Genomic DNA, 25,974 nt, shown 5'->3' on the forward strand with positions numbered 1-25,974 from the left:
ACGAGCCACGTGGACCCACCGCCGGCTCATGGTGATTTGATTGACCAGAAGAACAAAGAACCGTCGAACCAAAACCAGATCCAAGTTTAACCAAATGGGCTGGTGGCTGATTAGGGTTATTAATTTTATGGTAATGATTTAATTTAATAACGCCATGTTGATTGCATGGTACGCACGCTACGTACCCTAACGTCTTTGTACTCTTTTTTTTTTGTTGGGCTTCTTGTGTTTAGATATGTTGTATTTTCTTTGTCTCATCATTTCCCTTTCGAAGTGTCTCGAAAATGTTTAATGTTAAATAAATGAAATTCTTTTTCATCTTTAGAAAACATAAAATGCTCTTGTATTTTGTATTTCCTTTTTTTCCCATTTTCTTATATATTTAAGATAGACAGTTTGAGAACATAAAATAAAGAAGCATATACGAATTTCACAGCAATTTCAATAATTTTTTAAAACACTTATTGGATCTTTTTTTAACGATGAAATTAGAATTGAATTGAATCTGCACAACGATTAAAATTGGACCGTCATGCAACCACGTTCGTTCATGCATTGTGCCGAGGCAAAAGCCACACGTAGTGTTCTTTTAGTAAAATCTCCTAATCCCATAAGAAATTTAATTTAATAAAAACCCAAAACCCAAATATAAAACATAACAATATACGTGGAATTTAGGGGTGGCCATTTCGGTTATTAACCGAATAATCGAACCGAACCAAACCGAATAAGGGCGGTTCGGTTCGGTTCGGTTATTTGCTTAATAACCGAACGGTTGGAGGAAGTTGAATAACCGTTCGGGTTCGGTTCGGTTTCGGTAACCGAATAACCGCGGTTAACCGAACGGTTATTAAGTTTTTTTAATATTTTCATTTTTACCCTCATTATTATTAGTATTATTTTTTTATACTTCACTTTTAACCTTATATATTTCACCCAATAAACCATAAAATGTAATGTTTTTAATTTTTATCCTAATTATTGAAGTTTTTAGATTTTTTTATAATTTTATTACAAGATTAATCATTTTGTGCATTTATTTGAATAGATATTTTGAAGTTTATGTAGGATTAATAAATTTTTTTTCAAAATATATCATAACCGAATCGAACCGATCTAAAACCGAACCGAATAAACCGGAGAATATAACCGTTTGGTTATAATTTTATTATGCAAAAATCGAACCGAACCGAACCGAAACCGAACTTAACCGAACCGATTAAATCTATATAACCGTTTGGGTATGATTTTTTTATAACCGAAATAACTGAACCCGAAATAACCGAATCGAAAACCGAACCGAAACTCGAAATGGCCACCCCTAGTGGAATTAGCTCTCCATAATTCTGAATATAGATGCATTCTTATTCTTCCATATTCTGCAAACGATATTTCATATGTTTTTTTATTAGAAAAAAAAAATATGTTTTTCTTCACATACGTCATATATATGTTTCATATTCGGAGGCTTTAGCAAGCGGCCAATATTACAGAACAACACATAATTAATATCTGTAGGGAACAAAAACATGTTTTATCGTCTCCTGTCCACGCAGTTTGCGCTAGTAGGTGTGAGCATTTCGGTTTAGGAATTTAAACCGAATAACATTTGGCTCTAATTTGATACATTTTCTATATAATCAAATATTTACACATAATTTGGTGAAACATTCGGATTTTAGTTCGGTATTTATGGGGTTCGATTCGGTATTTATATGGTTATATAGAAAATGTACCAAATTAGAATCAAATAAATTATTTCTGAACCGAACCATATAAAAATCGAATTGAACCTCATAAATACCGAACAAAAATCCAAAATTTTCACCAAATTACGTGTAAATATTATGTTTCAATACTTATTTGGTATTCCTATAACAATACCATTACCAGCCAAACCGACACTAAAATCGAACCGTTTAACATTTGCTTCTAGTTCGGTACAATTTTTATAAACTGAAAAACCCATTTCTGAACCGAAATATTTGAATACCGAACTGAAGACTGAAGACTGAAACGTACATCCCTAGAAAATAGTCTGTACAGTGAAGAAATAAACGATTTATTGTACTCATTCACCAGCTCATCTGCTGTCATATTCGAATATATAGCATGTCGGTCTCCGGTTGAATATCTCAGAGAAAACCGAACCGAACCGAATGGAGAGTGTCCATCCATGCCGGTTTATTATCCACGTAGGAATAACATACATAGTAATTAATATAAGTGATTGATTGAATTTTTGTACCAACTAAAATCTGATGTTAATCAATATAAGGTTGTTGAACAGTAGAAAATTAATTTCATAGAGACCTTTAATGTGTTATTAGGAATGCAGTTTAAATTAATAACGAGCTACTGGTTGTTAAATAACCCTTAATATCATACACACGTATATATAATCAAAATAAAACTAATAACAAATATTCTTCTAAGAAAAATAGTTTATATTTTCTATGGAAATGGACAAGAAGAAAATATGAAGAAATGGTAGTGTTCATCTAACCATTATTAATTTTCTGAAATAATTTCTACTAAATCTGGCTAAATGTAGAATAATTAAAACAATTATTAGCTTATTATGAAATATCCGCAAAACTTTTTTTTTTTTGAAAAAGCAGAGTAGATTATATAAAAATAAAATAAAAAATAAGAATAAATAAATAATTATATTACATCTAATTAATAGGGGAAAATCTCCCATAAATGTCTCAATTTTCCGAAATATGCCAAATAAGTATTTAGACTTTTAATTTATCTAATCAATACCTCTAAGATTAAAATGTTCTAAATTAATACCGTAACTTATAAAATTAAAGACAGTTCATAACTTTAAATCATAAAATCGAAGGAATTATTGAAGTTTTTTTGACAAAATATTGCGAATATTATAATAGCATGACTCATATTCTTAAAAAATATTGTACACCGCTTTTTATAATTTATTCATAAATCATATAAAAAAATTTAAAATTGACATCGATTTCATGAATCTGAATATCAATTTGAAACATTTTAACATTTGATTTATCAAATTAAAATATTTTAATATTTATGGTATCAATTATATCAAATAAAAAATTTAGGTACTTATATTTGATTTTTCTATTAATACTAAAATTTTAATTTTCAGTCTCATTATAATTATAACGATATGAACATATTATTTACCCATACAGGAGACACGCATGCCACATGCCACATGCCATCGGCACATTTTTTTTTTGGTTGGAAGCCATCCGCACATATATGTGAATTTAAAAAGGAATATAAATATATATATAACTTTCATTTAGCTCGTGAAGAGACGTAAGCAAGGTTATATATTATCTGAAGGGTTAAATTAAAAAAAAAATCTATTTTTTATTTTATTTTAATTGCTGTGAATTTAAAAAGGATATCACATGGGTTTCCAAAGAGCACAATGAACAAATGGTCTCCCACACAAAAGGCTTTTGGACACATCTCTCAGATATGTTTTCTTTGCCGATGATATTCAGATTCATTTTGTCTGATGAAATGAACCTTAGATTTTTCTATTCATCGTTATATATATATATATATATATATTCACTTTGTTGATTAGTAACTTATTTTTATTCACATAGATTCGTTTGGACGGTGTCTCCATCTTCTTCCCAATGGATTCCACACAAGATTTTTTTTGTTTTTTCTAAATCAAATCATAATATTTTTTTTTATAATTCGAAAATTTACTAAACTTTCAATCTAACTACATCTTTAAGAGGGTTGGAGAAGCCATGTGAATATTATTAACTAAGTGTTCCCATGATGATAATACCAAATTCTTAAGGGCTTGCAAAGTGTTCATTTGATGAAATCATTTGACTCTTTGACGCTAGACGTTATCAAGATTTATTTTATTTTATTTAATATTTACCTTTTGTATATTTCAAAGTGTTAAATATAAGCACCCTTTATGTAATCTGTCAATTTTTGTCACCACCATACATTGCGACTGGAACTGAGCTAATGAAATAATGCAGAATTCTCTTTTTATTTTATTTTGTTCTTAAATTTTTTTAATAAATTGTAGGTAACTTTTAGAAATCTTGATTTAGTCTTAATTAACTCAAATAGCAACAAATTTATTATAATGTATTAACGACAAAAAATAAGAATTAGAAATTTTTATATGGTTTCTAATTAGTAAATATAAAGCAAGCTAAAGGAATTATTCATTTTAAAAAATATTTTAAAACTTAATTTAGTCGAATTAGTTTTTAATAATTTAATAGTTTTAATTTCTTTTTTTATAAGAAGTTTTTGTTTTTTATTATTTTTATTTTTTATTTCGAAGTATTAATTATAAAGACATAGTAGATATCTCTAGACTCTCCCTATCTTCTATTAACTGTTTTTCTAATATATATATATCCAAAAAATAATAATTTTTGGAGGATACTTTTTAAGAAAACTACATTGTCGTTTAAGAGAGGATAGTTCCGTGAACCAAAACTTTAGAACTAAACCACTTAATGGAAAAAGGAAAATAAATTACTAAGATTCATTATTCTATTATTATCAACAACAAAGATTCATTTTTATTTTGAATTTTCAATTTTCAATTTAATTAATCTACCTTTTAGGGTATTTGTTTTTCCTTTTTTTTTTTGTTTGGGCACTCAACCTTTTTGGAAGTTAGGAACATACATGTGTTAGCGTAAAACAATAGGAATATACATATATACGTGAAAGATTTAATCGCCAATAATTTTTCTATATACACATCAACGTCATGTATATATATAAGCTGTTATAGTTTATGATAGGATTAAAAGTAATTCTAATTAGTTACTCATGCGAGATTACATTAATGCTTAATAATATATTGATTAAACTTCTAGTTATCTTTCACCAACATTCTTTTCAATGTATCTCACAAAAAGAGGAATATATATATATATATATATACACACACTTTTGACCTTTAATCAAATGAAGAAAAATGAGTAAAGTTTACATATTCATAATAAATACTACTTTCAAGCAAATTATATAAACCCGACGGTTTTAATAATCAATATATTAGTACTATATTAATTCTATAAACTTAAAAAATGAACTCAATAAACATAACTAGAGGTTGCTCTTTTAACAACTATAAATTCTATAAACTATCTTAATCTTCAAATTCTCCGACCATTTGTTTATTATATAATATATGGATTCCATATCTCTATGACAACACGTTGGATTTGCCTTAGAAGAGAGAGTTAAAAAAAAATACTAAACAGGGATAAGACCAGAGCCGTCTCATAAAATTTTGGGGCCCCGTACATATCATACTTTTAAATTATTAAAATATATTAATTTATATATTAAATAATAATAATATTTAAATATAATTAAAATAGTTTTTTTGTTGAGACTCCATACACATAATTATTAAAAATTACATTTAATAATATATATTATTAATAATTTTTAAAATAATTGAGGCCCTATATTTTTTGGGGCCCTGTTCGATCGCACCTTTTGCACGTGCTATTAGACGGCTCTGATTAGTACTTAATTATTACAATATATATATATATATATATATATATATATATTATATAAGGCCTTTATATATAATGTATCAGGTTTCTAAAATTTAGTCGTCCCTTCGAAACTTCGGCGACCTAAAGCGGTTTGGAGGATTAGAGTAAGCTATTATTGTACTTTTGAAATTTATGAAAATATCTTCCATAACCTATGAATTAAATTAAACTAAATATGGTTTTAATTAAGAGGGAGCGCAATTGCTCTCTGACAGGTACAAAAAAGAAAAGGGGGAATCTCCTGTTTAGGTAAACAGAACATTCTCTCACTGTTTGAGATGGAATCTCAGCCGTTGGATCTGTTCCTTTCTGTACGTAGAGGGCAAAGATTCTGAGGTATTTCAGTGACATCGAATGCGATTACACATCATAAAGTTGTAAAAAAAAAATAACAAATATGAAATTAATACAAGTTTTTTTTTTTTTTACCTTCATCGATATATACATTATGTCATCATATGGAGACACCCATAGAGATAGTGTAGGGTGAACAGTTTGATTCCTTCTGTCTCCTTTCAATTACTTAATTTTTTTTTATCTTATTATTGTTTTTGGTATACGAAATTAACCATGTATTAGTGTAATGATGCTTAATCATTAAGTCAAGTTGTGTATATATATTTTTTCGTATATTTACTTTTGGATGAATGAATATATACATTAATATTGTACGAGGATCTATCATAATTTAGAGATGAAAATTACAGATATTACTTCCGTTTTAATTTTGTTATTTTTTTAATTTTGAAAAAAATATATAATTCAGTTTTATGTCGAATTTTGTTACGAAATTGATTTGTATTACAAAACATTCATTTGAAAAATGGTTATGGTTTGTTTTCATAGAATTTGATTAATTTGGTTAGAAAAAAATTTATATTCAACACTCAATATTTTTAGTTACAACTCGAAATTACAGTTTGAAATGGTGTTGATTCAATTTTGATTTTCAATTTACAAACTGAAATATTCAACCGACACAATGAAAAAACAGGATGTTTTATGTAGGTTTTGTTTTTTGTTTGATTTTTATTTTATTTTTTGGTTTGAGATGTTTTATATATGTTGTTAATTCATGAGTGTACCTTTTTATGAGGGAAAATAGATTCGGTTGGTATTTCTCAAACACACAAGAGAGGTACATTACCAAGGAAGGGACAAAAGAATACGCTTTTATATATATATATATATATTATATATATATATATATATATATTTAGTTTCGACGGAATCTGTAATCATTCTTTCAATACATATGCATATATAGATTAAACTCGGGGGTGAAATTTTGCATCTAATGAATATATACTTATATGTATATGTGTATATGTATATGTATGCATGTATGAATGTGTATATGCATGCGCGCACCCTTGTCCTTGATAATGCCTTGTTATAGTACATGATGAAAGTTTTCATTTCAAATTATAACATTTTATATGGATCGCATACCAAAGCTTCTATTCGAAGGTGGAAAAATAGAACTATCTTCTTTTTTTTTTTAATGCAATGGGAACTATCTTCTTACTTTTTCATATAAATCTTATTTAAATTCATAAAAAATATACGACAAAAAGTACACATTATATATATATATATAAATATATCTAGGTAGAAAAAAATAAAGATTGTGACAAGAAAAAGAATCAAGATTCCTTTCCATTTGATTTCATAAAACTAATTTATTCTCTCTCTTTTTTTGGGTTTTTTTTTTGGTGGTCAACCGACTAATATTTCATTTTTATACAAAGGCAAAAAAAAAAAAAAAAAAAACTCATAACAAACAGATATAATAAAAAGAGTGAGCAAATTCAGCCACAATCCTCATGACGTAGGAACTCCATGCTCGAAAACCCAACTAACCTCTTCAAAAAAAAAATGCAATAATTTATTAAAGTTTTGATTTTTTTTTTGTATTTAATTTAATTTGGTAGAGGTGATTAATTAATTACTCCAAACTACATTGATAAAAGGCATCATCACAAGAGATCAACAATTCAAAAGCCACTTTGATTTAACGGAGTCGATAAGCTTAATACTGATCAAGGGGAAATGTTGGGCGACAACTTTTACAATTGCTTCATTCATGTATTCCTTGCAATGGTTATATGAACGAGATAGGTCAAAGAATAGTAACATATGCTAAAACACATGGTTTTGTTTGGTTTTTGGAAAATTAGTACAACTTGCTCTCTCTCTCTCTCTAAATAAACCCTAGAAACCCTAACAAGCTAGAGAGAAGAACAACAAAAGTTACAGGAATGAGTTGTAAACCTTAACACCCACTTGGTGGGTGACACATCAGAAAGGCCAAAGAGTAGGTCCATGGAATGTACCGGAATGGTACTTGAAAGGTTTTTAAGGTTTTGTTGCACTTAAATGTTAGATATACATACGTACCCACCAAAATTTGGGATAAATGCGGGTCTCGTTAGGGTTTTATAATCGGTTTAACCAATCCAATTCATGCAACAAAAAAAAAAAATGTATTAAATTCCGTACAAGACCTCCTGTTACATGCACAATACAAACCCGAAACAATGAATTCATATCATTTTTATGATGCGGATATGAATTTAAATTAAGAAAATAACATATATGCTTTAAGGAAAGTTTCTTTTTCCTCGGTTATACATATTTACACATATATATATATATATACAGACACCATTTATTCATATGCGTATGAAATTAAACTTATCTGAAAAACAGAACTTTTAGGAGATATAAACTTAACAACTGTAAAGTAGAGATAATGCTGTTTGATCCTCTTTTCCACTATCTACATCCCATTGTGTTTTAAACTCTCTGGTACATTTTTTTTTGGTGGTTACACATTGCAACTTGACATATAACTTTTCCTCACCTATATAAATGGACTCACCTTCATAATCACCTTGCATCAAACTTGAGAAAAAAAATCATTATGAGCGTGTAGAGATATTGAGTTTTAGACCACTCCAATATCACATTTTAACTTCTCTTTCGTATAGAGAAAGAGAGGTAGAGTTTCCTAAGTTAACATTTCATTAATTAGAGAGAGAGAGAGAGAGAAAGAGAGAGAGAGAATGGCAATCCCAATCGCCACCTTGATCAACGTCTTTGGCATTCTAGGTATATATTATATGCCAATGTTTTTATATACATGTCTCTTACTTGTTCATGCTTCTTGTTCTTATGTTCATGTCACATGCATGCGCATATATTGCGAACAATGATGGTCGTGAGACTTAATGTGATTTCGTGTAATGACGCTTTGTAGGCGACGCCATCTCGTTTCTGGTCTGCCTTGCTCCTTTGTAAGTCATAAACCCTCCATTTCTCTCTCTATCCCTCTCCCTCTCTCTCTCTCTAATTCTCTATTATACGTAATTTGATCATATGCATGTATTGGTATACGTAGACCGACGTTCTATCGTATATACAAGAGGAAATCGGCTGAAGGGTATCAATCCATTCCTTATGTGATTGCACTCTTGAGTGCGATGCTTTGGATATACTATGCCATGATTAGGAAGCACGCAACTCTCTTGATCACCATCAACACCTTCTGTATCGTTATACAGACCTTCTATATCGTCGTATACATGTACTACGCTCCCAAGAAAGACAAGGTATGCATGCGTACACACACATACATACACATATATATATATATGTGTATATATATATTCAGTTGCTAATTATGCTGATTTTTGGGATGGCAGATTCTGACGACAAAGTTCATCTTCTTGTTCAATGTGCTCGGGTTTGGTGCGGTTCTACTCTTGACACTCTTTGTCACACATGGAGACAAACGTGTGAGCGTTGTCGGATACGTTTGTATGGTGTTTGCTCTGTGTGTTTTCGTCGCGCCACTTGGAATCATCGTAAGTCCACACCATTTAATCTCTCTCTCTCTCTCTCTCCATCTTTCTGTAACCAAATTCAAAAGCTTCTAAACAAACAAACATTAAGAGCGTCGAGTTCATGCCATTTCCTCTATCTTTCTTCCTCACCTTAGGTGCGGTCATGTGGTTCTTTTATGGCCTTCTCCTCAAGGACTTAAACATTGCTGTAAGCCCGAAAAATCTCTTCATTATTACATATCGAAAAGAGGGCTACCTCGAAGAATCTGTTTTCGTGATTTCTGACCGAAGTTTCTGGTTATAAAACAGCTTCCAAACGTGTTGGGTTTCGCCTTCGGTGTGGCTCAGATGCTGCTTTACGTGATTTACAAGAAACCGACGAAGAATGTATTGGAGCAACCGGCCATTAAGCTTCAGGACATATCAGAGCACGTTGTCGATGTGGTGAGGCTTAGTACGATGGTTTGCTCGTCGGAGATGAGATCTGTGGTGCCACAGCTGAGTGCTGACATGGAAGCCACCATTGATATAGATGATAAGATCAAGGGAGATATAGAGAAGATGAAACATAACAAAGGTGTCGACGACAAGATCGGTAAGGAAGACGTTGATGAGAAGATGAAGGCGCAGAACAAAGATGTCGAGACCGGTCTTGCTAATTAGCATGCGACTCTCTTAAGCTTCTTCAGAAGTGGTGTTTGGGTTTTATGGTTGCTTGTGGGCTAAGTTAGGTTTTAATGTGTCTTCATCGTCTATCTTCTGTCTCTTTCTCTTTATATGTATCTGTTTCTGTGGGTGGTTAATCTCTCTCTCTCTCTCTCTCTCTCTCTCTAAATTCCTTGCATGTAACGTCTTTTATTAAATGAATGAAGATTTATTTCTCCTAAAAGGTTGTCCGCATTCCTTATTTGATCAGTTGTTGCCAAAGCATGCGTGTCATCTTTAGATTCCTATAACCGTTGAAGTTACCTCCTAATTAATGTTTTCATTTTGAAACCATAACAAGTACTCGGCTATCTATCTATCTATCTATCTATCTATATACACACATATATACGTATGTAGAGAGAGAGAGAGAGAGAGAGAGAGAGAGAGAGAGAGAGAGAGAGAGAGAGAGTGTTTAACTGAGGGAGGTTGAGTAGATTTGTTCACGAGTTGTAAGCAAGTGGTAAAATTCCATCAATGCATATCTATTTCTGTGTAGACAACATATATAGATGTCTAAAGCAAAGTCAAAGTTGTCTCTTTTTCAAGAAGAACCCACAAGGAACGATCATGCTCACACCATTGGGAGATGCACGAGAAAGTTCCTCATTTGTCTTCTGATCCAAAGACAGTACGATTTTTTTTTTCTTTCTATAGATTCTAAAGAAGAAGAAAAAAAGGGTTAATGAGAAGAAAAAAATTATGAATAGAAGAGAACGTACAATGAATCAGCGCTTCCCCGCAAGTCAAAAGGTTGGATGAGTGGAGAATCTTGGATTCTGCAACATCAACAGTGTTCAGTGACTGGAAAGTGAAGGAATCTAACATATCAACTTGATCTTCTCCTCTCTCTCTCTCTCTCTCTCTCTCTCTCTCTCTCTCTCTCTCTCTCTCACATAATGGCCCACCCATCTATGCAACTCCAACTCACCATGATTGAATGTCTCACGACACTAGGTGTTGATGATCTTGAAAGCTGTTTCATCCCCATTAGACACAAACCAAGAAGAGAGGAGGATTCTTCATTAGGATCTAAAGAGACGCCCAATCTGGATACGGACACTCATATGTCCATCCCGGTCCGGAGTATCTAACACAATGTAGCCACAGTCCCTCGTCATGTTCCTCGTACCTGCAGTACAAGAGAGAGAGATTGATTTTGGTTTGATATGATGTGAGAATCGGGGATGCATTATAAACAAAGATTTGTGTCGAGTGAGAAAGAGCGAGTTACCCCTTTGGGACCAAGTTTGGGCAATTGGTGCACATTGGGTCGATGCTGAAATCTTCGCTAGAGTGCCCGTAATCGCTGGGCAGAGATATTTTCCTCTCGCCCAAGTTGCAGTTTACCCGTTCATCAGCATTTGTTCCTTTGGCAGAGCGATCATTCCCGTGTTCAAAGAGGTAAAGCGGGTCATTCGCTATGGGATGGCCAGTGTACTGCAGATGCACTCGTATCTACATTGTCCAAAGTGATGGAGAGAGGAGTCAGTCCAATCAGTTTGGGGGGAAATTTAAGAAAGCTCATGAACTTGAAGCTATGGATAGCTTATTGCTGGAGCATATCTGGTAAGATCACAAAATGTATACTAGAAGAGTTTATGCACAGCCTCATAAATTTCCAACCAAAATTCAGGAGAAATGTTTATTATAAGTTCACGATAATAACTAAGTAATAACCGCAGCTTTTGTGATCCAGGACTTGTGAGTTTTTCAAGCTATCTGGCTATCTGATAGAACCCACCCATTAATAATGGGCCCAACAAAGTCTCAAAGCCCATGGGTAGAACTCACCCCAAAAGCTAGCTTATTGGGGGAGGGTGCCCATGGTATTATATTGACTCAATTGTTCCCACATATTTCCGATGTGGGACTCTAACAATACCGCCCCCTTTAGACAGCGACGACCACGGCGCTGGCGGCTTCTCGGTCGCTGGCGGCTACGCACCCTTTGTGCTCCTCTCCCGACCGTTCCTCTCCCGCCGCGTCGTCTGCATGTCCGAGGATCGGTTGGCTCTGATACCAATTTGATAGAACCCACCCATTAATAATGGGCCCAACAAAGTCTCAAAGCCCATGGGTAGAACTCACTCCAAAAGCTAGCTTATTGGGGGAGGGTGCCCATGGTATTATATTGACTCAATTGTTCCCACATATTTCCGATGTGGGACTCTAACACTATCCCCATGTATTATATGAGTAACATACATATTTGTATAGATATGCAAACATAGCTTACTTGATGAGTGCGCCCTGTAACTGGTTCACACAGGATGAGGCTATGAGTCCCGTTGGTAGATATTCTTGTGAACTTCGTACAAGCAGGCTTTCCCTTCACGTGATTATCACCGGAAGCATTTGCTTCCTGCACAAATTCGCCGGCTCACGCACCCAATTTTATTAATATTTAGTTTCATTTGCATATCCAAGAAGAAAAGAGTTCTGCTGAAAGGTATAAGGTACCTTACCTCTGCTGTGCTTCTTCCTTCTCTAGCATTATAATTTATGTTGGCGTCAACAACTATCTGAGAATGAAAAGTCATGGAGAAATTTAGATAACAAAGTACTTTAGCAAAAAAAAAAAAGAGTTTCTCGTTCTTAGATATACTTAACTAATGGTCAGTGGTCACCTATTAGTCACAAAAGCTTAACTAGCTAAATCATGCACGACTTGTATAGGAAAGTCTCGATTGTTTTGCATGTCACATGTCCCCAGAAGTTAGTATGTTTTTAGAGCCTGAACTTCCGTGGCGTTTCTACGTAATTGCTACATCAAGCGTTTTACATTTTATATTTCAACTAATCAGCATCCACAAATGACAATAATGTAAAGGAGTTCTAACCTCATCCTCTGGGAAAACACCAATAACCTTAGCAATATATTGTTTCTTCACCATTCCACCTTCAATCTGGAACACAATCAGATGAGTAGTAAGATGATATTCGAGGCCAGTGGCAATTATAGTGTCTCATATGAAAATACGAAGCCTGGTGTAGTGACAGCATCCCAAGACAGTTTAAAATTTTAAATGGCTTGCTGTGGGAGACGAAAATAAACAAGATTAACTTTTGAGAGTACCTGTTGTCTGAAAATATCAGCTTTTGGAGCATTTCTGGCTAAGATGAGCAATCCAGAAACTAAACGATCCAGTCGGTGAACAGCTGGTGCATAATGTTAGGGAAACTCATATTTGTGTATTTATAGACAACAAATTCAGAGCATGCATCCTAATGTAATGTCATTATTCGGATACGGAATAGAGGTGCCAAGTCATACTCAGCTTGAAGGATGCCCACAACTGTATTCTTCCGGTATTGGCCACATGGATGCACCTGCACAAAGTAAAATATAATCATAAGCAAAATACTGCTCGGGCACACACATACGCACAAAGAGCCATACAACCACACAGGCATACATATGCTTATTTATAGACAAGGTGAATTTTGCCTTCACAACAGTGACATAATTGTGAACCAAAGAACAGGAAGCAGCAGAACCTGAGTACATGCAGTAAAGTTTGTTCAAATTAACTGGTACATCATCACGACTCATTCTGCACAAAACTGATAGCAAGCAAACAAAAAAAAATGTAGAAGGAAAAGGTCTGAACATGAGCTTTAACAGTAAGAATATCACTGAAACAACCTTCCTAGAAAATGGTTAATTTGAGTTGATATTAAAAAACATAAGAGCTAAGGGCTGAAAGTATAGATTATATCACCATCACACAAACGTAACCATTTCTCGAGTAAATAACCCTAAGTTGTTTCTTTCTCATATACCACATAAAGTAAAAAGTTCAACAGAACTTACAGGAACAGATGCAGGTTTGCAGATTGTAACTACATCTGGTTCTTTCTGAAGGACCTCGATGTCCCAAGACATCACCGGTGGTTCATGCCTAAAACCTTTCAGACATCAGTTTCAAATACACTTTCAATGGGATCTGTAAGTACAACGATCAAAGAAGACAAAACTTTCTTCGAAATAAAAATCAATAACAGCACAAAAGTTCATTTTTTGATTTCAAGTATGGACCCGGAAAATTAAAGACGTCTAAAAGTTATCACACCTTCTGAATAAAACTATGAAAGAGAGAAAAAAAAATGGACTAGTTCACAAAAACCACCTGTGCAAGAAATGGCTAATCTTCTGGGACGATCTAACAACATAAGAAACTGGCACGAATTCGCCATCAACTTGTATCCTCCCACATTTGACTGCACTAACCTACAATGTTCAGCATTACCAACAGGCACACCGTTAACTCCTTAGGATCAAAGCATAAGCAACAAAGAAAATGAGAGACAGAAAACATACATAATATTCACGCGGCCTGCCTTTGAATTCGTCCGCAAACAAATCCACAATCGTTTTCCCCGCCCATCTATTCTTCACCTACTCCACAACAATTCACCATTGAAACCGACCTAAAAAAACTAGGGCTAAAACCATCTAGGGCTAAGGAAGAGAATACGAACATGAGAAATGAACTCGAAGTAGTACGGCCTCACATGGCGTCTCCCTGCAGATTTCCAACCACAAAATCAACCATTGATATCTCCGGAAAACTGACAAAAAACGCTGATTGAACCAAAAAGAGCCACTGGATTACCGTTGTGAAAGATGTAATCCTGCTTCTGCGGCGGATTCGCTGGCGTCTGCCAAACTATATCGGCGCTCATTCCGTTCGGAGCGGTGGTTCCGACGGCAGCGTCTTCTCCGGAGGCCGTGGTGTTATCGCCGTTGTCGTCTCGCTGCTTTCTTTTCATGGTTTTACTCTGTATATGGGTTTTAGATTTCCTCTGTTTTTTTCGGGAATTTTAATCAAATGAGCAACTTGGTTCGCACGCGAACCTACCTATTTCACGTGTACACCATAAAAAAACATAACACTTTTTTTATTGAAAAGACGAAATTACCCTTAATAAATACGCGATTTTTATCCGTTCGAAAACAATTTCGTTATTACGACTTCTTAATTAATTCTAAATATAGTTACAATTGATTCTAAAAAAGGTGGCAAAAAAATCATTTGTCTTATTTTAGTTGTATATCAGTTATATGTTAGTCGTAATAAAATCGCAAAAAATAAAACGAAAATGGTATTTCGGACTTTTCCAACCGAAAAGTGGGTTAAAATTGAAAATTTTTTTTTTTCCGGTGGTGTACACTGAAATTGCTGCGAACAAGTGGGTTTTTCAACATTAACCAAAAGACGACAAAGGTTACCAATTATTTATTTATTAAAAAAATTAAATGATAAAGCAAATATTTTCTAATGCATTCAAATTCGACTGATTCGTTATCAAATCAAATTATACTTTCGGTATAAACTAAACCGGTGTTTTATATGCTGTAATGAAGCAAACCGATGAAAATAATAGATTGTGTGGTTCGGTTCAGTTACCCGGTTTACCTAAACCAGCCAAACCCAGACGCTAAACAGAACACCGAAACGACGTCGTTGAGCGGATGAACAGGCGAACGGTTAATTAAAAAAAAAAAGGTGAAAACCGTCACCGTGAAGCCTTTCAGAACTGTCCAAAAAAACTGCGATTGCTGCTTCGACTTTTATTTGAGCTCTCTTTCATCATAAATAATCATCATCATCTCTCTTCTTCTTCTCCGGTTTTTTCCACCCGATCGGATTCTCATAACCGGAGAGAGAGAGATCCGAAGCCAAAATCGTGTAAGATGTCCGATCAATCTCCTTGTTTCCGGGAAATTTTCTCCCGATTCGCAAGTTTCGATTTCCTTTTCCCCGTTCGAAGCAAGCTCTGATTCTTGTCTGTTAACTGTTTCGCAGATTCGAACCACTTACGATCTAGTAGAGCGTGTTTCAGACTGTTTAGAGGCGGGAGTTGGAATCGGAGCTCGATTTTGGCGGCGGAGGTGGTTGAGAGAAGTCAACGAAGATGCCGGAGGAGGAGCTGATTGATATCAAGTTCAGGTTGTACGATGGCTCCGACATCGGACCATTTCGGTATTCGACGGCCTCCACGGTGGATGTTCTCAAGCAGAGAGTAGTCTCTGATTGGCCTAAAGGTTAGTTAGGGTTTTGAAGCGTTACTGTTCCTGTGCTTGATTACGCCTTAGTTCTTTTGATCGATCTGCTTGAGGTTTTAGTTTCACTACTTGAAATTCTTGTTGTGTCCTTCAATAGGGGAATTATCTGTTGGAGACTGCAAAATTTGAGGTTGTTGATGCTACACTTAGATGATCAGTCCACACACATGAAGTTTTTAGTGTGATACCTGAAGTTATCATCTAATTGCATTTCTGTACTTATTCCTGCTGATGCTGTGATTTCTGCTAAGTTTGCTGTACAGTTTTTCTAAATTTAGACTGTCCAATTTTGTCTATGGAATGCTCATGAGTTTGAAGGTGGCGGCTCAATTAAGTTATTGCATTGAACTGAGCTGAATTCGTAAAACTTGAATACAGAGTTGTGGCGCATTTGATTTTCTGTGTTATGGCAAGCAATTATCGTCTGATTTTGTGGTCTGCGTATAAAATCAAAGACATGTGTGTTATGCGGGAGTCTACCAAAGAACTAAGCTGAGCTGTTCAAATTCTTCTTTATCTTTTCTATAGGCAAGTCAGTTGTTCCAAAGGGAATAAATGAAGTCAAGTTAATCAGCTCGGGTAAAATCTTGGAGAACAGCAAGACAGTTGGACAGTGTAAGACGCCATTCGGCGATGTTGCAGGTGGTGTTATCGTGATGCATGTTGTTGTACAGCCATCTCTAGCTAAAACTAAAACAGGTAATTGTTGGTCTCTGACTTTGTTGAATAAATGGCTCTCCTGTATGCATATCAGAAATTTGTTTCCATGGAAATCTCGGGTTGCATATAAAATCTATGATATCTTCTTTCTTCCTGGATTTGTCATTCATGAGTATGTCACTTGGTAGAGGATCCCTTGATTAATCCGAACCTTTTATATTGTAGTATCGACCATTTCTTATTTGGGTTGTGTTGAGATGGTATGCGCATTTAGAATCACCAAGGCATGCCATGGGAGAAAGAACCGAGTCTGATACTATTCGTTAGTCAGCATGTATAACAGGGACCATACAAGAGGGTCTGGACCTGTAAACCCTAAACCCTCTAGTGGACTTTTCAATAGGATTCAAAAGTCGATTTGCTTTAGAAAAAAAAAAAGATGCAAATGAACTTCTACTCATTTCTAATACATGATGATATAAACTCAGACCAGATTTAAAGCATTGATTCTGGTATTGGAGTCAATGAGACATTGGGATACCGAGAATTTCATGTCGGTCTTTTTCAAAGTTTGTTAGGGGAAGTGCTTTGGATATCTTCCTGTTCATTTCATCGTGAACCTCTTAGCCCCGAGAAGGGCCTTCCTTTTTTTTATATAAATGGAGCTACTTTTTAAAGCACTAGTGATTGTTTTTTTTTTTTTTTAACTGGAGCTACTTTCACGTTTAGCATATGTTCTAACAAAGAAATGGTGGTTTATTTGAACAGAGAAGAAGGTCGATAAGCCACAAAAGGCGGTTATCTGCACCTGCACCATTTTATGAAAAGGGCGAGAGACATGTAGTAGATCCTTTACCGCCTTTGCAAATTCTTCAGGTACAAAATGATAAAGGGTGCAAAAAGAAAAAACAACACACGTCCATGTGACTATACCTCCAAAATTCACCGCTTCAATCTGTAGAAATAGTTTCTGATGTGTTTCCTCTTCTTTTTTTTAAAAAAATTTCAATATATTGATGGATGATGTCATGTCCCGATGAACCCTTGAAGCTGTATGTATAGGTTAGGTACGTCTTTTTTACCAAGACAATGTGTGATGATGTTCTGTGTATCTATCTATCTATGTGAGAACAAAGAAAAAAAAGTGTCTGCATTCCGATGATTTCATATCTGCTTATTGAATAATAATAAAGCTGATGACTATTTATTGAATAATAATAATACTAGTAATAATCGTGTTAAACGGAGGGGAAGAAATCAGTCAGCAGGAGACGGAGGCGACGGCGAGTGGTGGTGTACTGAAAGGAGAGGGTGTGGCCGAATTCCAAGGGTTGACCGCCGTTGACTAGACAGTCGTCGTAATCCAAACGTTTGAAGCCCGTCACGCATCCGTTCGTTATTTCCACTCTGTACGTCGGCATCCCATCTGGCCGTGGCTCTGCGCTCTCTTGGCTTATCGCTATGTCGTTTTTCCTACACGTCCCCTCCTGCTCTGTTTATATATATATATATATAAACAATGCTTTCAGATATGATTAATCGATCATGTTTTCAGATAATGATGTCATGTGTTGAGAATTTCTTACCTGTGGAGAAGGCGAGGGGGGACATGAACCATGGCGATGAGGAAACATAGGACCATGCAGGTCTGCTCATCCCAGTTCCAATATAGACATGATTAATATGACTCTAAAAATATAATTTTTGAGAGAGAGAAAAAAAATATAATTTTCAAATATGATAAGATTTTTATAATTTTCAAATAGATGGATTTAGAGAGATTACTCCATTTTAAAATAATTTTTTTTGTCATATACAATGAATTTTTTTAGAAAATTTGTGCAAAACTCGTTTGACACACTTTGCCAAGAATTATTTTTCCCTTAAATTTCTCGTTACCCAATATAATACGGTCATTGAGATAAAAAAAAATCAATATTTTCTCCATATATCGTCATTATACAGGTAAATACAAGTGATAATATTTTATATTAAAAAGTTAAAAATCGAAATGTTACTTACATATAGATAAAATCTTTCATTTTTTTTTAAAAAATAGGATAGAACTATTAAAATTCTTGAACTTGTAACAAGGGGAAAACTATTTTGTAAGCTTTTTATTTGACAAAGGAATATAGTTATATTATCTACTCATCAAATTAATACATATATATATATACCCAATAACCCATGAACAAGCGAAAATTAGATAGAGCTTGTAAAAAATCGCTTGTCGTTTTCTCAAAGTAAAAACCATAAATTTCCAATTTGGCACCAATGATTAGAGGTTTGCTTATTTGGTCAATAACCGAATAATCAAACCGATTCGAACCGAATAACATATAACCATAACCGAACTGAATTAGATGTAAAACCGAATGTTTATGATTTCTTTTAAACCGAAAAAACCCGAACCCGAACCCGAACCGAATAAAAAAATAACAGAAAAAAACGTAATTTTTCTTAAAGAAAATGAGTATTTTTTTTTATCATAAACGAACCGAATATACCCGAACCGAACCGAATTCAATATAAAAACCGAACGGTTATAGTTGTTATAAAACCGAAATAACCAAACCTGAAAATAACTGAATCGAACCCGAACCGAAACCCGAATAAGCCACCCCAATGCTTTCACCCTACAAAAAATGTTTCCACAACTATACAAAACCCAATTTTCATGTGTTGCTGTCACAAAAATCTGATATGAGTTTTGGTCGGGACCCCCCAAAAAAGAAAACATGTTAGAACAAACCTGATGGCTGATGAATGGAATTGTATTAAGGCTAATGCTTCCGGCTCTTTGTTGCCTCCAGCTTCTTTATCTTGTCCATCAAATCCTGAAGCGAGTTGGAAGCAGTCTGCAACAACACCACAAATTTTATTTTTTTTGGTGAATAAACAGTGAAAAGATGAAGATTTTAGAAATTGAAATTACAAAAAAAAATGGTATTTTAATGGATTGGAAATGACCTCTAACTTCTCTCTGAGAACTTCTTCCTCTTGGTCACGTCTCTCTCTCTCCTCAGCGAATATATCGAGAAGACTCTCTTGCTCTTTGTTCATTTCTTCCACCTTCTTTCTTCCTTCTTCAACCTGGCTCAGTAATCACAAGGGGTACTTCCGTCATCCCGGGAATTCGTTTCGTTGAAATCGCAATCGGTCAAAGGATAAAATACCTCGGTTTCGAGTGCCTTGCATCGCTCTCTCTCACGGTTCAGCTCCTCTTGCAACTTTCCGACCTCTTCCTCTTTTCTCTTTAGCCTGGGAAAAAGGGGTTGACAATCAAAGTTCACGAAATCCAAAGGTATAAAGACGAAACGTTATACATGGAGATATCACGAACCTGCTTCTTAACTCATCATTCTCTTGCTCCAATTGCTGCACGGACCGTGAACCCGATGGAAACTTTGACGGTTCGGAGTTCTGAGGGCAGGACAAAATTGTACGTTCACATATCCTACTTAATTTAACCAAAAAAGATAATGGCACTGACCTTTTTAGGAAGCTGGTTGATTTCTCTTTGAGGACTGTTGTCATCTTCATCACTCGTGTCCTCGAGATATGAAGGCAAAGGTCCTTGAGACCTTCCTCTTTTCTGAGATTTAGTGCGAGTATTTCCCAGTTTACCACCTTTATCTGGCGTTACACCCGCTACTCCTCTCGAATATTTATCGGATCTTTTTTCTCCGCTCTTCGGATATAAGCATGGACCGATCTTGTCTGAAGCTGAAAACGGGGTCGAAGGTGCAGCCCTTTTCCTAGATGGAGCAGATCCATCAGGATCGTTTTCGGGAGATGGCTCTATAGAATGCAAACGTTTTTCAAAAAGTGTTCAGTAGAGGTTGTTAGCTTGCCATGGAAAAACAAAAGTTTGCGCATCCGTAAAGATATCGCACCTCTGTTGTCAGTGGCATTAAACGTTTTACTTCGCCTCGGAGCATATCCGATTTTGTGACAGTTGGTGCCCCTACGGTATAAATCAAAAGAAAGGAAACATCAGACCAGAATAATCCAATCCATGAATTAGAACAAACAAGAAAAAAATTACCGACCAATAATTCTTCTGCATTTGGACAAGCCGTGCCTCAAGTCTCGAGAGAACTGTTGTCCGCTCAAAACCTTGCTTATCGTGAGCAGGCTCCACGAAATTAGCTTCCAAGACACCTATTAGCAGAAAGAATTTGCATCAGAATTTGGCATCGAATTGGGTAATCAAAGAAATATAACTTTCCGCTAGACACTATACCTATAACCCCACGGCCATCACTTCCAGCTGCATTCCATATCCTCCAAAACGGCTGACAAAAATGTGAGAGAGGTTAAACATAAGAATATGAACCCGTTCTTTTTTGTTTATTTCTGAAAGAAACCAAGGTCAACAGGGAGAAAAATGTCGAGCAAAGATGCCATTACAAGTAATATAAATAAACCTTGATTAGCCTATTTTTGTGGTAGACATTGAAGCCTTGCACATCAACATGATGTTTAGCATCCTTAACAAATCCAATAGTCACAACAGCAGACATCTGATGAAAACGTTGAACTCAATCAGCGTACAGTTATATCTAGAATAAGCGCAATATGTCTATTCATACAAGAACATAATAGGCCCGAGTATAACTTCACCGTAGAAACACACATTTGAATCCTTGGCGACTCCATCAGCATCAGATGCTGGCCGATAAGTAATCTGTTTGGTCTGCATCATATCGTTCACTATGTTGTGGTGCTCGACATCTCTTCCTCGCAGAATGATGCGAAACCCGGGTGGAATTCTTAGGTAGAGAATCGATACATAACTCTGAGAATAAAATCAAAGAGATACACAAAGTGAATTGAGTAGTATAGATTGCATACCCGAAATCGAATTCAATGAAAAGAGATAGAATTGTTTACCCTTAGTGAGTGCTTGTATGTCAGAAAGTGCTTAGAGTTTGGAAATTTTGAAGCCATTCGTATATGCTTCTCATCCCGGTTGACACCTCTAAGTTGGATATCCTGCAATAAACCATTTGTTATATGCTGCAGAGATAGAAGTTCCAGAATCATTTCCGGTCATAATCAATATATATTGAGTAACAAAACAGACATACATGTGGATCAGCATCAAAATCCAGCTCTAACATTCCTTGGTCATCTTCCCAAAGGTTATATATGATTATCCGAGTGCCACGATCCTTCATTAGATTAAACTACAACGAAGAAAGCAACAGATTAGTGGAAAGTGTGTTCTAGTAATAACAGCAGAGAGAAGATTGAGAAAATGAGAGCACAAATCACATGAACGATAAATGGAACAACAATGCTCACAAAAGACGTTAGCTACACGAAAAAGGAACATAAGCCAACAGTTTCAATGTCTCGATTCTCTCCTCCTGAATAATACGGACAGAAATTCAAAATTCAATAGCGTGAACAAGTAACTAAACAACTGCTTCCAGTAAAGGAAAAAACTCACCTGACGTAAAAGATCTTCTTCACTAGAGAAGGGCGACCACTGGATCATTGTTTCCACGTTCTTATCCCAATCACTAAAGGTAGACCGAAGTATTTTGCTCCATTCAGGCCCTCTTCTTTCATAGTCAAGCTTTTCATTTAAATCGGCACCACAATCAATTATAAGAGATAAACTCACTAGGAAACCCGGTTAAATTTGAAAAAGATGCATTTGCTCCATCGTATATGTTCCCTAAAAAACCCCCTAAAGATTTCACAAATGAATGAATGAAGCTTACAAACTAGTGCCGCCATTCAGATGTATATGTAGCTAGTGGGCCATAAAATCCCCTAGGAAAAAACTCAAAATTGTGGAGTTGTAAAAAAGAATATCGAGGATCATAACGCCTTTCTTGCTTGATATAGAATAATACCATCAAAAATGTAAATTTAGCCAGAAAGAACGATTAGCTTACCCTGCAAAACATATCACATTCAACTAAAAATGGAGAGGAAATCTTATGCTTAACATTTTCTCGAAAATGAATGTAAGCGGTCACAAAACTTAGAAATAAAAATAGCCTTTCAATATTATGTGATGATAATTCAGGCTACATTAGCGTATGGAATGTCATGCTAAAAGGACAAAATATATTAATAATACATAAAACAAGTGGCACATGGAAAAGGTAGATTACCATGGGTACAACGATGTCCTCCTTCCCCGTGCTCCTTAGAAATGTATATGACAGTAATCCGATGCTCTGTGTGGAGCTAAAATCAATATCAAGTGAATACGACTATAAAGGGCATATACTAATTCTTGAGAATGTTATATGCAAGGAAGATTATAACCTAATTAACATCATTACAGATTATATCATTGAAAAAGAGAAGCGACCACAGAAATCAAACCTCTTTCCTTCCTTTCCTGGGCAACGAGAGAATACTATGACATCAGCTCCAAGCCGCATTGTGCTGGTCTTGAATCCATTGCCATCTGTAAGATGCATAGAAAATTAGGTCTGTCCTGTACATATCTTGTAAACCATCACTCTTAAGAAGAACTATTACACTGTCCAATAGTATTTGCAAGTTTGCTTTTTGCAGAATATCCCAGAGACATGCATTGCCGCATTTTGTCAGGATCCATCCCGCCTCCATTGTCTGCAATCCCAGTAACAGGTTGATCAATGTATGAGAAGTTGGAGCAAAAGTGTTACATCTTCAGCGCAGAATCTTTCAAGAAATAATGTATTATGTTTATACCCTCAATCAGTAACATCCTGCTCCCATCTTTCCTATTTTGGATCATATCTACGTTAACATATGTAGCTCCACTGGCAACCTGACACCGAACACGAGAAACCATTTAGTATAAGCACAAAAGTAAAACATTTTAAGATTTGAAATTCTTCAAAAAAAAATCAACCTCATCCAAAGCATTGTCCAAAAGCTCTGCAAAAGCTGCAAAAAGTCATGTAAAACTAATTAGCGCATAAGATTAAAGAGGTAAACTATTACAAGTCTATTTACAACCCACAAACTACACCGGACAACTATTGTCAAAAAGCACGCACCAAAGGTTTATAAAAAAGGTACCTCCAAGAGCCCATTTATGGCTGGTTGCATTAGAATGCAAGAACTTGGGGTGAACTCTTACATGATCAAAACTACCTGAAAATCCGGAAATTCAATAAACTAGCTATTCAAGGTGTCATCAATATCAATATCCATCATTTCAAATCCACTAAAATGGTAATAAAACAAGGAGTCAGAGTCTGCATTCAAACATTCACTAGTTACATCTCTACAGCAAGTCAATAAGGACAAAAGGAAAACAAAAACAGGAACTCCTCTCTTAATTTGGTCTTCACACTCTTTATCTGTTTGGTCTGCATCATATCGTTCACTATGTTGTGGTGCTCGACATCTCTTCCTCGCAGAATGATGCGAAACCCGGGTGGAATTCTTAGGTAGAGAATCGATACATAACTCTGAGAATAAAATCAAAGAGATACACAAAGTGAATTGAGTAGTATAGATTGCATACCCGAAATCGAATTCAATGAAAAGAGATAGAATTGTTTACCCTTAGTGAGTGCTTGTATGTCAGAAAGTGCTTAGAGTTTGGAAATTTTGAAGCCATTCGTATATGCTTCTCATCCCGGTTGACACCTCTAAGTTGGATATCCTGCAATAAACCATTTGTTATATGCTGCAGAGATAGAAGTTCCAGAATCATTTCACTCTTTCTTAACATGAAAATTTCCCGGTTTTAACTAGATTGTAAACCTGTAAATACACCATGGATGCTTCAGATAAGATAATAATGAATGAAGGAAATGATCTTGATGAACCCACAGCCTATAGAACAATGGTCAGATGATTACTTTTCTCAGACTATAATTAGGCCAGATATCACCTTCACTGGACTCAAGTCAGTACACATCAGTTTCTAAAGATCCCCATTAACAAGCTGCTTATCAATGCTTTGAGGTACTCATAATAGAGCCCAGATGAGGATAGTTTGAGCTTCAGAGTTCATGTATATACTGGAATTTCATGAACTTGAAATTTTTCCAGGTTTCTTCTCCATTGACGTTCCCAGTAATTCTCCGCCATTACAGCCATATCAAAGCTACTGCAATGGAAAACGAATATGCTAATCAGAGTACGAGTTTTACCTGAAGACTGTTCCCAACCACCGCCGGAAGCTCCTTCGTAATCCCCAGCCTTCCAAAACGACCTACAACTACCAACGCCACCGGAGACGACGGAAGAAGGCGATGGGTACGGGACCGTCACGGTCGCCAACGGCGTCACGGTCGCCAACGGAGGTGCAGGCAGAGCCTGAACCGCCAGAGCTTCCGATTGGTCGAAACCCTCCGGCAACACAACCGCGAGTTCATCCGCCGAAAACTTCTTCACACGCTTCCGATCCAACTCCGTCGAAGCTACAGAACTCCCGAGAGCCCTCTTCGCACCGACGGAAGCAGTTCTTCTGGCGGTTCCGGAATTATCCCGATCACCGCCGCTGTTTCCGCCGGCGCTTCCGACATCCACAAACGCGTCCCCGTTATCCCCTCGCTCAGAATCACTGCTGCTGCTACTGAGATCGATGACAGGGACAGGTTCTCCGGTGGATTTCCGCGCCGGCGAAGCAGCAGGAGTCTCGAGAGCTTCTCGCTTCCTAGGAGCATCCATGGATGGAAAAACGGCTGAAGAAGAACGAGAAGAATAAAGACTTCAATAAAGTTTCAGAGAGCTTTGCATGAGAGATTAATGGCGGAAGACGAAGAGGGGGGAATGTTTGTTTGCGCTTTAACTCTTTAGGTGACGCAAAGAAACTGTAAACACTGACGGTGAAAAGCCCAGTTTTTGCCCTAAAACGCCGCCGCTTTGGTTCTTTCAATGTTTTCTTTATATAGAGTTCTCAGCTCTTAATTATATTCCTTTATACGGGGAAAGTATTGCGTATTCACATTTCAGCATTTGCCTTTAAAATCCAAAACTTTCCGTATAGAAATTTATTTGATTTTTAGTTAATTAAGAATCAGAATTATTCATAAAATCAATTTTCCCATATGGAGAGCAAATGGATTTTGAAAGGCTCGAGCTTTGAGTTGTTCGGTACCATCCAACAAATTATGGGCCCATTAGGTAATCCTAATTGGGCCTGAAT

General features: G+C 35.6%; 5 protein-coding genes across 6 annotated transcripts in view; 3 read left to right on the forward strand and 2 right to left on the reverse strand.

Annotated features, from left to right (window-relative positions):
• The window catches only part of LOC104813253 (bidirectional sugar transporter SWEET13), a 2,544-nt gene extending 2,252 nt beyond the window's left edge, over positions 1-292 (forward strand). Inside the window, exon 7 of the mRNA XM_010540820.2 lies at positions 275-292. Within this exon, the coding sequence (XP_010539122.2) occupies positions 275-292 (18 nt within the window). The remainder of the gene's footprint in view (positions 1-274) is intronic.
• Positions 293-8,457: 8,165 nt separating this feature from the next.
• LOC104811567 (bidirectional sugar transporter SWEET10) lies at positions 8,458-10,301 on the forward strand. Its single transcript, XM_010538294.2, has 6 exons — positions 8,458-8,678; positions 8,827-8,863; positions 8,968-9,178; positions 9,272-9,437; positions 9,499-9,620; positions 9,722-10,301. The coding sequence occupies exons 1-6, from the start codon at positions 8,633-8,635 to the stop codon at positions 10,073-10,075; spliced, it is 936 nt and encodes a 311-aa protein (XP_010536596.1). The 5' UTR covers positions 8,458-8,632; the 3' UTR covers positions 10,076-10,301.
• Positions 10,302-10,799: 498 nt separating this feature from the next.
• LOC104811568 (RNA pseudouridine synthase 7) lies at positions 10,800-14,929 on the reverse strand. Its single transcript, XM_010538295.1, has 12 exons — positions 14,737-14,929; positions 14,603-14,646; positions 14,442-14,519; positions 14,251-14,351; positions 13,935-14,022; positions 13,372-13,450; positions 13,197-13,279; positions 12,961-13,026; positions 12,586-12,642; positions 12,357-12,482; positions 11,352-11,575; positions 10,800-11,249 (listed from the first exon to the last, which is right to left on the reverse strand). Exons 1-12 carry the CDS (start codon positions 14,891-14,893, stop codon positions 11,150-11,152), a joined length of 1,203 nt encoding a protein of 400 aa, XP_010536597.1. The 5' UTR covers positions 14,894-14,929; the 3' UTR covers positions 10,800-11,149.
• Positions 14,930-15,674: 745 nt separating this feature from the next.
• LOC104811570 (membrane-anchored ubiquitin-fold protein 3-like) lies at positions 15,675-18,007 on the forward strand. The gene is made up of 4 exons (XM_019202475.1): positions 15,675-15,811; positions 15,931-16,169; positions 16,719-16,889; positions 17,619-18,007. The coding sequence occupies exons 2-4, from the start codon at positions 16,040-16,042 to the stop codon at positions 17,672-17,674; spliced, it is 357 nt and encodes a 118-aa protein (XP_019058020.1). The 5' UTR covers positions 15,675-15,811; positions 15,931-16,039; the 3' UTR covers positions 17,675-18,007.
• On the reverse strand, positions 17,852-25,686 carry LOC104811569 (protein MICRORCHIDIA 7). 2 transcript variants are annotated; one of them, XR_771464.2, is made up of 22 exons: positions 24,977-25,686; positions 23,892-23,966; positions 23,722-23,756; positions 23,559-23,637; positions 23,364-23,456; positions 23,205-23,289; positions 22,988-23,063; positions 22,312-22,440; positions 21,947-22,045; positions 21,750-21,851; positions 21,493-21,654; positions 21,284-21,379; positions 21,100-21,151; positions 20,906-21,017; positions 20,750-20,820; positions 20,347-20,654; positions 20,197-20,276; positions 20,030-20,114; positions 19,824-19,946; positions 19,606-19,711; positions 18,437-18,498; positions 17,852-18,342 (listed from the first exon to the last, which is right to left on the reverse strand). XR_771464.2 is itself a non-coding variant. In XM_010538296.2 (20 exons), exons 1-20 carry the CDS (start codon positions 25,494-25,496, stop codon positions 19,637-19,639), a joined length of 2,457 nt encoding a protein of 818 aa, XP_010536598.1. In that variant the 5' UTR covers positions 25,497-25,686; the 3' UTR covers positions 19,356-19,636. The 2 variants fall into 2 exon arrangements, 1 of the variants encoding a protein (XP_010536598.1); XM_010538296.2 differs by lacking the exons at positions 17,852-18,342; positions 18,437-18,498 and having other exon boundaries at positions 19,356-19,711.
• Positions 25,687-25,974: the final 288 nt, after the last annotated feature.

Source organism: Tarenaya hassleriana, unplaced genomic scaffold (assembly GCF_000463585.1).
Source record: "Tarenaya hassleriana unplaced genomic scaffold, ASM46358v1 Cleome2, whole genome shotgun sequence".
Classification (NCBI taxonomy): domain Eukaryota; kingdom Viridiplantae; phylum Streptophyta; class Magnoliopsida; order Brassicales; family Cleomaceae; genus Tarenaya; species Tarenaya hassleriana.